Source organism: Microcaecilia unicolor, chromosome 6 (genome assembly GCF_901765095.1).
Source record: "Microcaecilia unicolor chromosome 6, aMicUni1.1, whole genome shotgun sequence".
NCBI classification, from domain to species: domain Eukaryota; kingdom Metazoa; phylum Chordata; class Amphibia; order Gymnophiona; family Siphonopidae; genus Microcaecilia; species Microcaecilia unicolor.
Window position 1 is genome coordinate 181,732,530 of NC_044036.1, and position 18,310 is coordinate 181,750,839.

Below are 18,310 nucleotides of genomic sequence, written 5' to 3' on the forward strand. Positions count from 1 at the left end.
CTCAGTGTCTGGGATCTGAATATGAAATGCTCAGTTCCCTTCACACCCCTGCCTCTCTGTGCCTGAGATCTTTGAACCTGAGGCAGCGAGTTCCACTCATCTATCTGCCTCTCTATGCTTGGCATCTGAATGTGAAGCAGTAAGTTCCACTCATTCCTTACTTCTCCTCTGTGCCTGGGATCTGAATGCAAAGCAATGAGTTACACTCACCTTCCTGGTCCTCTGTGCTTGGGATGGCAGGGCTGGTATTAGGGGTGGGCAACTGACCTGGGCACCCATGTCACAAAGGTTCCTCAAAACTTCAAGAAGTTGAAAGAGCCACAGCCTGCAAGCAAGTTTTGGGGCCTCCACCCTAGTGTCTGCCCTGGACCCCATTATGTCCAACACCAAACCCATGTGAGAGGTCTACTCACCTCCTTGCCTCTCTTTACCTAGGTTCTCTCAATGTGAGTTCCAGTCATCTCCCTGTCTTTCTATGCTTGGAATCTGATAAGTAAATCAGCAAGTTTATTTATTTATTTATTTAATCAAATTTATATCCTGCTCCATCCAAAGTTCTAGGCGGGTTACAAAAAATACACACAACATTTAAACAATACAAAGTTACAAAAAAACATTCCATTTTCCCACACATACACACAATAATTAAACAATACAAAATTATAAAATAAGTCATTCCATTCCCCCACAAACATACAAAAATACTAACTACAATTACCAGGACTACATCAGATTTATTCATAAACTAATCATCTGACCATGTGACAATACTGATCAGATAACATACTAGTCATCCAGCTACGCTACCATATGCTTCTTCAAATAGCACTGTCTTAAGCTCCTTCTTAAACTGAGAAAAGGAGGTAACCTTATAACAAAATAGTCTTAGCTCATTCCAAAGACTGCTGGGGCCCATTACTCTAAACATAGATCACCTATGCACAGTTAGCCTTATAATATGAAAGAAGGGAACCTCCTGCAATTCATGACTACAGAACAGAATTCTCACAGGCTGACAAAGTCACAGGCTCAAGGCAAGAATAGGTGATCAATTTACGAAGTGCTTTAAAAACAAATAATCTTAAACTTTACGCTTTGCTTGATGGGTAACTAATGAAAACTTTTTTTAAAATAGGTGTAATATGGGTATACCTTGGCACACCATCCAGAACTCTGGCTGTCAGGCTTTGTTCCGATTGCCAAAGCTTTAATGCAATTCTTATTTCAGATCTGACAAGAAGCTAATCAAAAAATGTATTAAGTTATGTTCAATAAAAAAGTATCATCTTATTTTCATTTCCATGTTTTAGTTTGTTTTATTTCTACTGATTACCTTTAAAAGTGGACTAACACCCCTACCACATCTCTCTACTCATAGTTAATCCAGTATCAAGTTCGAGTCATTTCCCTGCCTCTCTATGCCTGCGATCAGAGAGGTGAATCAGCAAGTTACTGCTATTTGTTTCTGCCAGATACTTGAGAACAGGATTGGCCACTGCTGAAGCAGGAAATAGACCACTGGTCTGTCCCAGTATAGCTATTCTTATGTTCATATAAATCTACTCAGTCACCTCTCTCTCTCGGCTCTCTGTGCCTGGGACTTGCGAAGTGCAACGATGAATTCCACTCACCTCCCCTGCACCTGGGATCTCTTGTAAAGCAGTGAGTTCCACTCACCTCCCTCCCTGTCTGGGATCTGCGAAGTGAAACTATGAGTTCCACTCACCTCCCTGCCTCTCTGTGTCTTGTAAAGCAGTGACTTCCACTCACCTCACTCCCTGCACATGGGATCTCTGAACGTGAAGCGAGTTGCACTCACCACCCTCCCTGTCTGGGATCTGAGAAGTGAAACAATGAGTTGCACTCACCTCCCTGCCTCTCTATGCCTGGGCTCTCTGATCGTGAAGCAATGACCTCTGCTCTCTTTCTTCCACCTGAGCTCTCTCCTCCTGTCCCCGCCTGGTCTGGACTATGAGAGGTTAAGACGCGTGTTCACTCACCCTGTAAGATCGGATACCATACACTCAGCACCCCTGGCAGATCAAAGTACAAAACCTCCTCCCACCCTGCCAGACCCAACTAATCCATCACCCGTTCAATCCAGCAGCAGGGGAGTGCAATCCAAAACAGAAAGCAAGGAACGTTAAAACAGCAAGCAGCAATTTAAAAGGTGGATGTCTTGAGGCATAAAGCCAGAACCGCCAAAGAGAACTTCAAAGAGAGAGAGAGAGAGAGAGAGATTTGCAGATTTTTCACCAGTTCTGGCTTTCTGATAGCCCTATTTAGAAACTCACTAAGGGTAAACAAAAAGTGAAGAAAACACAACACTCTCTTAGTTTGCGAAGGAAAAAGATGTCATCATACTGTGGCAATATAAACACACCGTACTTTTCCAGGTTTCTTTAAAGCACACAGTTAAAAAGTAATCACGGATCAAAAAAACCTCCTGAAATTTTTTTCACAACAATATTTGTATTTTTTATTTTTCACTTTGCTCAATGACCAAAATCTTGCCCAAGGCTGTCATATATTAAAGAAAACAAAGGACTTATCTGAACGATGAAAGTTCTTTTCTGATAGCCCTAGCCAGGTGAATTATGGGACCTTCAGCACTTATTTCAATGGGTAAAATCAGGGATGACAAATCCCACATTGCTCTAGTTTGTAAGTTCAAAACCAGGCTGGCTGAAAAGTCTCCTGGAACCAATTCCCTGGTCACTCCTGTGTTTGCCGCACTCCTGGACATAAAAGGCCGGTGCTCAGGTATAGGAGGGCCGACAATTAGGAAGCTGTCCTGATAAAGAGGATTAGATTGAAGTTCTCCCTCCCCTCTTCCCTTCCTCCCCTCCCGTGTTATGACCCTGAAGACTGGGCCCGTCAGTCTTCCACAAGTCCTGCCAAACAATTCACCTTCCAGACACTTGACAGCAGGGGCGTATCTGGACTCCGGCGGTAGGGGGGGGGGGCAGAGCTATAGGGAGGGGGCACATTTTAGCCCCCCCCCCCCCCCACCGCCATTGTCAGAGCCCCCACCGCCACCAATGCCTCTCTCCACCCCCCCGCCAACCCTCCCCCGCTGCTGTTGCTTACCTCTGCTGGCGGGGGGCCAGCCGAGGTCCGCTTCCACCTGCCGCTGCCTTAAAAACTACTTCTTCAGCCGGCGGGGGACCCCAAACCCCCGCCCCGAGGTGTTTAAAGTTCATCTTCAGCCTCCGTGGCCGTGCTGCTGTTGATAGGAGCTGTTGAATCCACTTCGGTGTCTGATGTCGCAGCACGTACGACGTTGTCAGACTCCGAAGTGGATTCAACAGCTCCTACCAACAGCAGCATGGCCACGGAGGCCGAAGATGAACTTTAAACACCTCGGGGCGGTTGGCGGGGGTTTGGGGTCCCCCGCCGGCTGAAGAAGTAGTTTTTAAGGCAACGGCAGGTGGAAGCGGACCTCGGCTGGCGGGGGTTGGGACCCCCCACCAGCAAAGGTAAGCAACGGCAGCGGGGGAGGGTTGATGGTGGTAGGGGGGTCCAGGGCAAAATCTGCGGGGGCCCAGGCCCCTGAGGCCCCACGCAGATACGCCCCTGCTTGACAGCTATTCCCATCCCAGCTCTTAAGTCTTCCTTCCCACTACCGGCAGCTCCTAACCTCCCGTAAAAACTTCCTCGGTAAGGATAAGTGCTGCTTTTTATGCATCACTTAATATGCAGCTCATTTGAATACATTACCATAGGATTACTGTTTGCAAATCGTAAAAACCCCACAGAGCCTGTTGTGCATTGCCCACTGAAATCCAAGCTCGCTGAACCAGCTGGAACTGTTCTAAAATGCTTATTGTTGGTCTGGCATTTTTTTGTGCCTCAGGCCCTAAGTTGGGGGAACTTACACCTGTGGATCTTCTCCCAACATCCCTGCGCAGGAAGCACTGAGGGAATGGCCCTGGGTGCTCCCCCTCCCTGAACATATCATGCACGGGCACTGGCCATGCGGCATTTGGGAGAAGCCAGGAGGAGCTGCCCCTTTCCCACGGCTCCCTCTCACCTGGCCTGGACCCTCAGGATCTGCTCTGGAGAGTTGCACGGGGACAGATATCTTACCTGTCCCCGCCCATCCCCGCTGGAATCTTACCCATTCCCACCCATCTCAGCAAGAATTTAACCTGTCCCCACTTGTTCCCACAAGAATTTAATGGTACATTAAAAAAAAAAAAATTCTGGTCGCTGTCAGTCTCACTCTCTGGGTTCGAGCCACAGCGCAGCAGGCAAGGAAATAACAGAAGTTGGAACTTAGAACACTCTGGTGCGCACATGTAAGACTTATATCTGATTCACTGGCACTGTGTACTGAGAGGTTACCACATGCACACACCAGTAGGTCAGGTGACATTTGATGCTTGTGCCTGTATCAGAGCTGAGGTTTGCATCAGCCCAGGAGCAGAGAGGATTAATAGTAATATAGTAAGTGATAGCAGATAAAAACTTGAACGGTCCAGTCTGCCCAATAGTCACACTCTATCAATTCATAATTAATGAACATGATATTATATACTTGATTATTATGGTCTTTCTTTGGCATTTCTGGAACATAGACCATAGAAGTCAGCCCGGCTCTATCTTTATGTTCCAACTGCTGGAGTTACCGTGGAAGCCCACTCCAGCCTATTTGTCTTCCCATTTGCAGGAAAAGGACCGTAAAAGTCTGTCCAGCACTGTCCTTATGTTCCAGCCAATAAAATTGCTGTCTAAGCCCTTTCCAGCCCATCCTAAACCAGATTGCCATATATGAGAGACAGACCATACAAGTCTGCCCGGTATCGGCCCTAGTTCATCACAGCCAGACTCACCTTCTAAGTGTCACTCGCCACATCCACACATGTGCAGTCATTTAAGTTTAGGTTTTTTATAACTAAAAAAAAACAAAAAGGCACACAACTGCTTACAAAACAGTAGATAAAAAACAAAACAGCAGTGGAATCAAATGCATTTATTTGGAATAATACCCGACGTGGCCACGTTTCGCCCTCAGGCTGCGTCAGGGGTACAAACTATCAAAAGTGTATATAAGTATATCATATACACTAGTAGTGAGATGAGAACAGTTATTCCAAAAATCTAGTTCCACTTTTCTGCTACTTCTCATCTCACTACTAGTGTATATGATATACTTATATACACTTTTGATAGTTTGTACCCCTGACGCAGCCTGAGGGCGAAACGTGGCCACGTCGGGTATTATTCCAAATAAATGCATTTGATTCCACTGCTTTGTTGGGGTTTTTTTTATAACTTCCATTTTCTAAATAGAGATCCTCTTGTGTTCATCCCATGCCTTTTTAAATTCCATCACCATTTCTGTCTCTACCACCTCCTTAATGGAGAATTTCCACATCTGTGCTGTTAAAGCAAGGAGGAGGAGGAGACAGCACTCAATGATCTTGGTACTCTGTAAATGAGAAGCTGGCGCAAGTGCAGCATACACTTCCACAGGAACCCTGCAGGAACAGCTTCCATCCCCACGTGAACCCTGAAAGAACTGCTTCCGTCCCCGCGGGTTCCACAGGATTCCTGTGAACTCTGGTCCCGTGCAAGTCTCTAATCTGCTCACAGACCCAGAACATATCTCCCCACAACCAGTGTTGTTTTTCTAGCAAAAAAGGTACTGGTACTCAAATGCTAGGCCACCCTTCAGGAGTGGGGTAATCACGGAGTGACCCACCCCATAAGAGCCAGGCCACCTGCAACCAATCATAGAATCTATGACAAGACAGAATTGGTGTGTAGAGCCTGAGCTCTTTCATTAAAACTTGGGTTCTTTGGGTCAATTTTAGCAGACAATGGAAAAGGTGCCGGTACTCAGTACCCCCTCAAAAAAAGCCCTGCCCACAACACTTTTGAAAAAGCCTGTGTAGCACACGCTGTTCTGAGCTTGCGTAGAGCAGTGTCATAGCGACTGGCTGTTCTGTGCATGCATTGCTTAGCAAGTGGTTGAGCTACTGGCTGTTTTTGTGAGCACTGAGCAGCTCATTTGTATCTTGCATGCAATTTCCTTTGAAAATTAACCCTATTTCCACCTCGGTAATTTTTACCAGGCTGGAACTAGTTTTGTTACCTCCAGGGACTTTTAGTGCATCAGCCTCTAGAGTAATTTTACAGTTTTATAAAGGCCCCGATGCACAAGCCTCGCTACAATTTAGCAAATCGCTAACAGCCAGCAATGCACAAGGGGATTGCATGCAAAGATCCCCCTTTGTGCATCCTCGCTGTTTGCGAGTTTGAGCTGTCAAATGGATTTGACACTGCTGTCAGATCCAGTTGACAGCTCTGATGCACTGGACCTTCACCTCTTTTTTTTTAATTTAGCCTGGTGGTCCAGTGGACCCTGACCTCCCCCCCCCCCCCCCCCCTCCATCTTTTTTTTAAACTTTCCCTGTTGGTCCAGTGGACCACAACTGCCCCACCCCCGTGACCCCAGAACCTTTCTTTAAAATGTTCCTTGGTGGTCCAGTGGACCAAACCCCTTTCTGTTTGCAGGCACACCCCCCTCCCTGTACCTTTACAACATGGTGGAGGCAGGAGTAACAGCTCCTGCCTCAGGCCTGTCCAGAACAAAATGGCAGGGCCCAAGCCCTGCCCAGTGCATTCTGGGATGCACTGGGCAGGGCTAAACACCATATAAAGAGTTTTTTTCCCCCTTATACACATCTCACTGTTATCCCCTTATATTGTATGGTGAGCCCACCCAAAAACCTACTGTACAACACTACAATAGCCCTTATGCCTGCAGGTGTCAGTGGGTGGATTTTGAAGGGCTCACACTTTCCACCACAAGTGTACCAGTTAGAATGGGATTTGGTCCTGGGTCCCCTTCTTGGAGTGGAAGAGTAGCCTAGTGGTTAGTGCAGCAGACTCTGATCCTGGGGAACTGGGTTCAATTCCCACTGCAGCTCCTTGTGACTCTGGGCAAGTCACTTAACCCTCCATTGCCCCAGGTACAAATAAGTACCTGTATATAATATGTAAACCGCTTTGAATGTAGTTGGAAAACCCACAGAAAGGCGGTATAAGTCCCATTCCCCTTCCCCCCTAAATTGACGTTTCACATTTCAGGCACCACATCTCTATTAGTCACAAATGTGTGTGCCCCTTTGTTCAGATTTTCTTCTCGCTTACAAAACCAACTTGTTCTCCACTCTCCCCCCTTTAAGGTTGTGCAGTTTTCTAAAATGCTTGACCTCTTTAACTTTGCCTCATATGAAAAGTTCCATCCACTTTATCATTTTGGTCACTCTTCTTTGAGCCTTTTCTAATTCCACTATATCTTTTTTTGAGACATGGCAACCAGAACTGAACACAATACTCAAGGTGAGATCGCACCATGGAACGAAGAGGCACAGTATACCTTCTTGTCGCTTCATTATTCTACTTTGGAACGTGTCGCTTTATTATTCTAGACACGCAGATAAGAGTCCACTTGATGTCTTATGTAATATAATTGTTACTTCCATGTTATATGTTCCTTGTTTTGGCTGACTTTTGCATTTGTGCTTCGTACACTTAACATTTTTTAAAATCTAGTTTGTTTGTTTCTTCTCTTTTCTTTATCTTTGATGGGGTGAATGGCTAAATCTTGTACAAAGTAAGGATGCCAAAGTAAGTTTATGGTATATAGCTCTTTACATACAGTAAGACAGTAATTCCTCCTTTCAAACTGTCATTTTTCTGTTCACCACTAACCCCACCCTCCAAAACTACCCCTTCCTCCACCAAAATAACCCTCTTGTAACTACCCAAAACCCCAGCACAAACATGCACAGTGGTTGGAGAGATTTCCTAGAACCATGCACTGTATGGTTTCCTCACCTGTTTAACCATAGAATGTGGAAAATACACAAGGGTATTGACACCTTTAGCAAAGTGCTGAATTTTTACTCATATTTCTGGATTTCAGATTCATTAACTTCATATCTTCAGAAGATATGAACTTTCAGCTATTACTATATTCCTCTCAGCCTGAGAACCCTGCTCTTAATGAGGCTGATATTTTGCTGGCTATGCTGGTTTAAATTTTGCTAGATATTCAGACTGACCTAGACAACTGGCCAGCAGCACTGAAGCTTACCACTAAAGAGGCACTGTGCCATGGAAACGCCCACAGTTCTACCATTTTTACCTGGATAAAATTTTGTCCATGCAATGAGGTGCTCAGAAAATTTTATATTATATATATATATACACACACACACACACACACATATATATATATATATATATATATATATATACACACACACATATACACAGTGAGTGTTCGTTCAAAGGGTTTGTCTAACATTTGTAGCCGGACAAATCTCGGCAACCAAAGATCCCCCTGGCTCAACCCTTAGAACGAACAACTCACCGTGCGTGTGTGCATGCACTTCCTTGCTGAGTTACTTTCAGTCAGGCTATTTCCCACTCCAGAATACGACTGTTGGTCACACACAAAACATCCCCAGGAAGTCCACAAGTATCATCCTGTGTTCCAGTCCTATTAAAGGCTCACCACTCATCTTGCTTATCCTCTTACACCCTTACCGCAGCCCATCCCTGTACCATTATTCCATTTGCCTTATAAGATGCCATATAAACTAAAGATATGAGTAAATGTTGTACAAGTATGATACCACAGTCAATGATTTAGGCTGATTCTGAACTTAAACAATTTATCTTTATTTGAAAGAAAGTTTCAAATAACTTTATAAACAGAAAATGAGAACCATTGTCCACAGCTATAGAGAGCATTTTAATTTTGGTAGTAAAGAACTGTTGCTACTATCTTCCACATCTCATCCTAGAGACAAAGTCTTGACATTTGCATGACACTAACTAGAATCAGTAATGCAGTTGGACCATGCAGTTGATCTCCTGGTCTCTAACACTGTACAATGAAAGAGAAAAACATGTGTGCTATACAATACAAACCATTTATTAAACAACCTGCAGAACCAGGGGCAGCAAACAATTCACAGTAAAGTTTCTCAAGAATGTTCTCCTACACCCACAACTTTTCGGCACCCCGTGCTTGATATGGTGGGTTCTAGTATACACAAACCAAACAGCCACAACAAGGGTGACTAAAGAAAGAGCAGCAGACGATGTCCAAACCGTCTTTATTATATCATCCAAGATTCGACAAAATCATGTTTTGCTCACAAGGGCCTTCTCCAGAAAAACAAAATAAGTCAGTCATATATATCAAAATGTTTTACATTTGACACAGTAGGCATAAATAAGTAAAAACATGTAAAAGCAAACACATTGGTATCTAGATCACATATACTTAAAATCAATATATTGTAATACAAGGAGCTTAACACAAATAGAAAAATATATGTAATATGACAATGATAAATAATAAACAATCTTAAAAATACATAAAGAATAAAAACAGTAATATTGAATAAAACAATCATGGAGGTCCAAGTAATACCTTAGTGTGGATGTTTGATGTAGTCAAACAAAACTGAAAGCTATACAGACGGAGTCCAATATCTAGAAAAGTGAAATTAAAATATTGACCGATAACTAATACTGTATACTTATTTGGAGTGCATCTATACTTTAATGTGGATATCGAATGTAGTGAAATAAAAGTGGCTTGTTAGTTAAATCAGAAAGATTATGCAAAACATACTATATTAAAACCGGAAAAGAAACGTAGCAAACCAGATGTATATAAAGAATACAATCGGAACAGCACCTCTATCAAAAAAGGAGAAATAAGTAATACCTTATTTGATTGTTTGTTTGGAATATAGTAACGCAACCAAAATGAATCTGCTGTGATAGGTACCCAAAACTGTGTAAGAAAGTGATTGTCACAAAAGTGACAAAAACTGCCACGGTACACTGTAGTGGAAAAGTCTCAAAGCTGTAATAATAAAAAAAAAACATGTATACATAGCTTTTAGCAGTAATGAAACATCCGGTGCAGTTAAAAGTAATGAAGAAATTATAATATAGTGCCGATAGAAGGCAGATAAAAGAAAAAAACAGTATCAATGAGAAAACTGATGCCCCGAGAAATGTTAGAAAGGCGGGAAAGATCTCTAAACTAAACAGACTGAAAGTAAGCTAAACCAACTGGATAAAGAAAGAAAAGCACAGTCCATTACCTTGCTGCCGTTTTCAGAGTAAACCGTTTGGATTTCAAAAATGCAAAACTTGCAAGCAGGCCCTGCCGTTTATAACTCTTAAGTAGGGCTGTTGTCACTACAAAATACTGTGACGTGTGAAGAGTACGTCACCTCAACGGGATCACGGCAGGGAAGAAAGAAAACAGACTACACTGATAAAACAATGAGACTAATATTAAAAATGAGGGAAAGATAAAAAGTGCATGTAAAAAAAAAAAATAAAATAATGGGGAAATCACACCTCAAGCATATGTCCCATACATTTTGCCATAAAATATATACACTACACAATTAGGAAGACATGTCCATAATTGTCATAGATCTGAAAATTGTGCTGTATTAAATACAGGAATTTTATGAGTGGCTCAATACATGTATAAGAACTTACAGTTCAAAATGCAATTTGATCATAAGCAGATTCCTTTTTTTTGGACATTCTTATGACAATAACATTATTTTAATCACAAATGTCTACAGAAAGCCTACAGAGAAATACGTACTTACATTTCAACAGTTTTCATAATTGTAGTTTGAAAAATAATTTACCCTATTCACAATTCCTCTGCCTGCATCGTTTGTGCATGAAATTTGAAGATTTTCAATCACAGGCTGGTTTGATGAGATCACGCTTCCAAAAGAGAGGATATCCTACTCCATGTATTGATAAATGTTTCTTAAAAGCTTTGGCTCAAGACAGAAAAGTATTATTAGTACAAAAGAAGGAACAAACCACACCTGATATCGTGTGCACCATGAAATTCTCACAGTACTCCCGTGATTTCCGCAAGATAATATTGAAATATTGGCATATATTGAAACGCTTCTTTGCTTTAAAGACATCAAACCAACAATAGCCTACTCAAGAAATAGAAATCTGAGAGAGAAGCTGGTACCCTCAACATTACCGGAAATAGATACAATGGATAGTGTGACATTTGGGCATTCGAAGTGTGGCAAATGCACTGCATGTAAACACAGTTTCACAATCGAAAGTTTTGAACATCCGATTACTAAAACTATATACTTTGAGACATAACACAGATTGTAACAACTAATGTCATTTATGTGATTATTGGTCCCTGTCAACTCCTATATTTAGGAAAAACGAAACATATGATCAAAACCAGGATTATAGAGCACAGGAGTTGTGTTAGTAGAAACACACAATCCGCTCCGCTAGTGTCACATTGGCATGATTTGAGTCATACAATTGATGCTATAAAATTCTGTCATAAAACAGATAAAGCATAGATGGAGAGGAGGAGATCTTGAGAATATACTTATAAGAGAAGAACGTTTCATTTTTAAACTAAACACAATTATACCTCATGGCTTAAATGTAGGTCTTGACGTGACTCCATTTCTTTAAGATAATTTGTTTTACACTGCTCTTATTGGGTTAGACAGGATTGTCTCTAGAACATGTATATATTATTAAGGTGATTTTATCTTCTAGCATATATTTAGGCGCACTCAAGTTTCTTTTGAACTTCTTTATAATATATTGACGAAGAAGCCTATAGTCATATTTTTGTATTTAATACAGCAAAATTTTCAAATCTATGACAATTATGGACATGTCTTCCTAATTGTGTAGTGTATATATTTTATGGCAAGATGTATGGGACATATGTTTGTGGTGTCATCTCCCCAATGCAAAACAAGATATGATACGTTTTTCACTTATTGCATTTTTATTATTTTATTTATATACATGCACTTTTTATCTTTCCCTCATTTTAATATCATTCATTGTTTTATCAGTGCAGTCTCATCAGTTTCCCTTCTCCCTACCGTCAACACTTATTGAGTAATGCAAGTATATAAGAAATATGCTTGAGGTGTCACTTCTCTAATGCAAAACAATATATAAGATACTTCACTCATTGCACTGTTTTATCATTTTATCTTATTATTATTTTTCATGCACTTTTTAATCTTCCCCTTGTTTTAATATTATTCATTGTTTTATCATAAGCACACAACTGTGGCAAGCATTACCAAAAGCCTTAAAAACGACATACGACCACGTAAACTTCCAGAAATCATTAAAAACTAACATGTTCAAAAAAGCATACCCCATCGATCCAACTTAAAATGCCTGATCCCTGCAACACAACATAACTAAAGTACGTAATGGACAAAACCCAACTCGTCCGTTAGACGATTCTCTAATGTGGCTGTGCCACATGAACTTTATCTTATCACATCACCACTTTGTATTTATTCTCACCGGAGTCTGCAAACTCCTCTCCGGAACTATGTAAGCCACATTGAGCCTACAAATAGGTGGGAAAATGTGGGATACAAATGTAACAAATAAATAAATCAGTGCAGTCTCGGATTATCTTCTGCCGTGCCGTCATCCCGCTGTGATGACATACTCTTCACAAGTCACAGTATTTTGTAGTGACGGCAGCCCTGCCTAAGAATTATAAACGACAGGGTCTGCATCAGTTCCCTTTTGCAAGCTTTGAATTTTTGAAATCCAAACGATTTACTCTGAAAACAGCAGCAAGGTTGGTTTACCTTACTTTCAAGTCAGTTTAGTTTAGCGATCTTTCCCGCCTTTCTAACATCTCTCAGGCATCAGTTTTCTCACTGATACTGTTTTTTCTTTTATCTGCCTTTTAACTGCACCGGATGTTTCATTACTGCTAAAAGCTATGTATACACGTTCTTTTGATTATTACAGCTTGGAGACTTTTTCACTACAGTGTACCGTGGCAATTTCTGTCACTTTTGTAACAATCACTTTCTTACACAGTTTTGGGTACTTATCACAGCGGATTCATTATGGTTGCGTTACTATATTCCAAACAGTCAAATAAGGTATTACTTATTTCTCCTTTTTTGATAGAGGTGCTGTTCCGATTGTATTCTTTATATACATCTGGTTTGCTACGTTTCTTTTCCGGTTTTAATATAGTAAGTTTTGCATAATCTTTCTGATTTAACTAACAAGCTACTTTTATTTCACTACATTCAATATTCACATTAAAGTATAGACGCACTCCAAATAAGTATACAGTATTAGTTATTGGTCAATGTTTTCATTTCACTTTTCTAGATATTGGACTCCGTCTGTATAGCTTCCAGTTTTGTTTGACTACATCAAACATCCACACTAAGGTATTACTTGGACCGCCATGATTGTTTTATTTAATATTACTGTTATTTATTTGTATTATTTATCATTATCGCCATATTACATATATTTTTCTATTTGTGTTAAGCCCCTTGTATTACAATATATTGATTTTAAGGATATGTGATCTAGATACCGATGAGTTTATGTTTTTACTTATTTATGCCTACTGTGTCAAATGTAAAACATTTTGATATATATATGATTTACTTATTTTGTTATTAATGTGTGTATATGTTTATAGACTCCTGAAGAAGGCCCTTGCGGGCCAAAACACAATTTCGTGATAAGTCTTGGATGATATAATAAAGACGTTGGTTTGGACATCGTCTGCTGCTCTTACTTTAGTCACCCTTGTTGTGACTGGTTTGTGCCCACAAGGGTTACTGTTCTTCTGTTTTTCTGCTGGGTTCTAGTATACAGCACTAGATAAGCCTGTGGTTGATAATTTTAAACCCTGAAGCTTTCAAAGTGGGTGATAGAAGTGAAGTGCAGCAAACCCATTTTTGAGGTTTTAGACTCCAATCAATGGAAGAAGAAACCCAAAACCTTCTACTTGAACACAAGAGAAGAATCCCACCATCTTACATTAACATACCTCACAAGTAAAATCAAAGAGGCTAATCCAGGTTTTGCCCCACAGTGGATGCACCTGAACAACAGTTCTGATTTACTTATGTAAGACCAGGCATGCCCCCTAAAGCTGGCGCCATATAGCCAGACAACCCCCATGCTCAACTGCCCAGGATACCTAGGCCAGGAGCACCCCTAACAGAGGAATCCAGGAGCTAGAGGACGTCCGTCCTTCCACCTGTTGAAGAAAGATATACTGACTTTCTGGTGAGCTATCTGTCCTATATCACTGTTTCAAGTCAGTGATATCTATCTTTACCTGCTGGTAGATTGACACAACCCACTAGATGCTGGATTCATCTGCTGCTGATGCTAAGGAAAACTAGGATCAGACCAACCTCAGAACTGACCTGGGTGAGAGGACATTTTGAAGAAGATTTTCCAGCACAGGGATCTCATCACACAGCAAGCTCTTCTCTAGAAAGCGTCATGTTTCAGCCAGCCACAGGCCCCTCCCCTGTAATTATCTATTGAATTTACACAGTTCTTATGCTCTGTGCATTAGCATCTTAAATAGGACTCAAAGCAACTAGTATCTGCTCTATGCAGATCACATGCTAGAGTTATTCTAAAATAAGCAAGTCACTATTTTTGTTTTAATAAGATACTCAGTTACTTTTAATATTTATTTTCAGTAGTTTCATTGAAATGTAACATCTCCCCTAGTTCCCCTACCAGAAGAGGGTTGCTCCCATTCCCTGCTTGTGGCAAATGTTTTGAAAATTAAGTCCTGTGTAACTGAAGTTTATTGTGATGTTGCACCTTTGTTCACATCCTGGGAAGATTTAGCCATTTTTAGAGCTTGAGACATCCCAAGTGAGCAATGATGTCACTCATAAAAGAAACACTGCAAACCCTAGTCATGTTATATATTCTTGAAAAGGTGAAGCAGTACAATTCTATTCTGGAATACAGCAACTACTTGTATGGCAAAGTAGTCAAGAGGTCTTAGACTTAAATTGCATTTCTGTTTAGCACCTTAAACAAAACTAAAGTCAGAAGTAAAATATCATCAATCTGCTTGAGTGAAGTTGAGTGCAGGACAGACAATGGAATGTAACTACAGTAGTTAAGTTTCTCTGGTTTACTACAAATAAGGGATATGTTTGTCACCTTTCCCCAGATCTTTTTTACATGGTATTCCTACTTTTCACAAAGCCTCCTTTGCCAACTTATGCAAATCACTGAAAATAGCTGGAAACTGCTGCACAGCTCTTACTAAATACTGGAAACTGCTGTACAGAGATTATATGTAGTCTAGTTTTTCAAATGTCAGAGAATGTAACAGTATGTTCGACTTCTTTTCTACAAATTCTCCTTTACCACTACTTCTATATCTACTCCCACCCCCCCCCCTTCCTTTGACTCCATGTACTGGTTACCCCTGTAAATGTAAGGTCACCATTCTGATGCAAGGTCACGGCATGCTGGAAATATCAGACAAGGTAGCATTAGCCTGAACATTTATCAACACCTGAAAAAGAATGAAAAAAAAATTAAAAGGACAACTTTCTAATCTTCAAAACTGGCAGCGTGCTGAATTCATACTGACTAATTTATCCATTCTATATATAAAACCTTCATCAGAACGCTTTGCTACAATGACCTGACACTGGAGTAGATTTCTCTGAATATGTTTTGCCTACTTTGTCTAATTCTTAAAGAAGAATTTAGCCCTGACCAGGTTTTATAAATTATTAATCTGAATGTTTCCTGAGACACCTATAGTATGACTTCTGTGCATCTCGGCACTGGCAGAAGCTGAAATATAATCACAAGATTTTGCATGCACCAAAGAGAGATACCATCTCTGCTTAATCTCAGTCTGAAGAGGTTCACGATTTCCATGAAATGTACAAAAATCTCCCCTCAAAAAAACTGAAGAGGATACAGTACTTGGGATTCTGAAACATATTCTGCCTTTTCTTTAAAACTCAGGGGTATGAAAGGGCCTGATGTTTGAGCCCAAGCTCCTTGCTTGGGATTCAGCAAGGGCAGTATTTACAAACCAGGAGAATCCAAGCCACTGTATAGCAGCACACACTAGCTGACTCCAGCGTGCCCATGTTGGGTTCTAGAGAAAACCATCGCTGCAAGATCACAGCTGGATAGGGGGGGAAATGCCAGGCAGCTGTGAAGAAAAGCTCTTAGTGCTGGCTGTGAGCAAGTTAAAAGAAAAATAAAACCTGCAATGCTATAAATTGAAATGGGGTTTTATTTTGACCAAGTCAAGAATATGAGATTACTGCCCACATGACATGTTTGAAAATTCTTATTACTTGTGCTTTTCCTCAGAAACAAACAAACAAAAAAAAAACACACATCCCAATGGGCTATAAGTGGTGCTAACATTTGTGTAGGGAGTTAGAAGGCAAAAAAGGTCTTAAGTCATTGATCTCAGCAATAATTTTTGCTTTCACTGTCTGGAAAAATGGAGGCAAAAGGACCATGCCCTACCGGGATGATATAGTTAAGAGCTGGAATCGCATAAAAACAAATGTGAAAGGGCAGCAGAAATCTTCTCAGCACAAGTGTCAATGAAAAGAAGACAGAGGCAGAAACACATGAGAGATGGGTATATAGAGTTCCAATCACATAACATGTGGTGATGCCATATGCTGCCTGTGTCCTAACCTACTACCTCAGGAAAAGCTGCAAAGCCTGGCAGAGGGTCCTCATTCCCAGAAGCTGAAATACTGAAGTAAAAAGTTGCCCCAACCCAAGACAAAGTCACACACAAGTGCCCCTTCCATTCAAAATATTACTCACACTGAATTCTGCAGCAGGTCAACATGCAGCTGATAACGAATTCTCCCCCTCCTGACTTCCCTCACCCCTGCTATTCCACGGAGATCAGACACACTTAGAGTTCACTTCAGCTTGCCAAGAAAATCCAACAAAGCCTTGTGAAATGTTGTTGGGTTGTCCAGATAACAGGCATGTTTAGCACCAGTCAGGACAATGACGGTATGTGTTGGAATCTTCACCAGGTTCTCCAATGACTGCATCCCAAGGTTGGTGTCCTTCTCCCCGTACACAATCAGAGTTGGTGTCTGATAAGGAAAGACATGTTTACTGGCTACCTACACAATTACCGTTCTAAAATTATAATTTATTTTAGTCTAGGTTCAATAGGAACAGAGAGACTTATCCAATGGCAAAACACCTGTCGTGATTTGCGCATACTCCTTAACCCTTTATAAACAAACTCTGGAGTATCTGGTCCTGGCTCCAAACATTGGGTTGGGGGGGGGGGGGGGGGAGGAGGAGGAAAGGGGCAAAGTTGCCAGTTTTTCATAAGAAATGCACATTTGCGCATGGTCCCACTCCTACTCATAGCTTACAAATAGATGAACCCAGTTCCAACTTTACAAAGCTGGTGAGTGATGTGGGGAAGAACAGAAGGGAAGCAAAGTTGGCACCTTTCCAAAACCAACGTGAGGTGCTGAACAGATGTTAAGGCTATCTAGCATGTGGCATGTCCCCCTTGTTTCTTCTGGTGAAGCAACAGCGTCCTCCTAGTTACTCCCCATGTGATTATCATTATAGTGCTACATGTCTTTCCCTATTCTCCATGCTTCACACTCAAGGCCAATGTAATAAAGCACAGGAAGTTTCATGTGGGTTCTGCACACAATTTTCTGTGCTGTTATGGCTCACCTGTGCACAACAAAAAAAAAAACTGAGCAAAGTATTACCCAGACATCAGAACAGCACTGTTCATCTAAATGCAATGGTAATAAAGGTATCAGCTATTAAACCTGAATTTAGTGCTTGGTCTGAGAAGTAAAAGCTTAATTTTCTGTTGATAGCGTTAGAGCTCTGTGTCAGTTTTCTCAGGCCAGCATGAACTACCCATTACTCATCCCTTCCAACAAATAAGAAAAAAAAAAAGTTAACAACCTAGTGAACTTAAAAAAAAAAATAGCAAAAAACATGGCAGGGGCATGAGGAACAAAAATGACTTCATTTCCAAATTCAGGGTTAAGAGAGGTGTTGCAGTTATGAAATAATGCACAATGTGCTTAACTGCAGAAATTACATGATATACCAATAATTTTTGTCTGTAGAATATTCACTTGGCATTCCAGAAACAAGACATCTAATGCACATAACCTCATGCTCATATTGTGGTTTATGCACACACAACACTCCTCTGGGTCCCAGTACAACCTCTGCATAAAATAACTATTCTGCAGCAGACACTGAGCTACATGGGTCAACAGAGTGTTTTGGATCCTACGCCTTGCAAACTGGGATATAAGGGGAGAGTTTGGACAAGGACAAGAAGATAAGGCAAGAAAGCAGGGACTCCCAAGGCTGTTGGCAAGGTTTGGCACACTGGGGAATGGGAGGGATTAAA

At 41.1% G+C, this 18,310-nt stretch overlaps 2 protein-coding genes across 14 annotated transcripts in view; both read right to left on the minus strand.

The window, feature by feature from the left end:
* The window catches only part of ACY1 (aminoacylase 1), a 74,623-nt gene extending 72,558 nt beyond the window's left edge, over window positions 1-2,065 (minus strand). Inside the window, exons 1-2 of one of the 11 annotated variants that reach the window (XM_030205862.1) lie at window positions 1,776-1,804; window positions 1,572-1,636 (exon numbers count right to left, since the gene is read on the minus strand). Coding sequence is in view for 1 of the 11 variants with exons in the window: in XM_030205860.1 (XP_030061720.1) it covers window positions 2,001-2,020 (20 nt within the window). In the remaining 10 variants the exon portion in view is untranslated. Of the gene's footprint in view, window positions 1-413; window positions 487-1,152; window positions 1,225-1,333; window positions 1,399-1,571; window positions 1,654-1,677; window positions 1,745-1,770; window positions 1,976-2,000 lie in introns of those variants that run through there. The other 10 variants (XM_030205860.1, XM_030205861.1, XM_030205865.1 and 7 more) reach the window with 10 other exon arrangements.
* Window positions 2,066-13,362: 11,297 nt separating this feature from the next.
* Window positions 13,363-18,310, minus strand: part of ABHD14A (abhydrolase domain containing 14A) — a 45,156-nt gene continuing 40,208 nt past the window's right edge. For all 3 annotated transcript variants that reach the window (XM_030206457.1, XM_030206458.1, XM_030206459.1), the window contains one exon: window positions 13,363-17,000. In XM_030206457.1, the coding sequence (XP_030062317.1) occupies window positions 16,818-17,000 (183 nt within the window). In that variant the 3' untranslated portion in view covers window positions 13,363-16,817. The remainder of the gene's footprint in view (window positions 17,001-18,310) is intronic.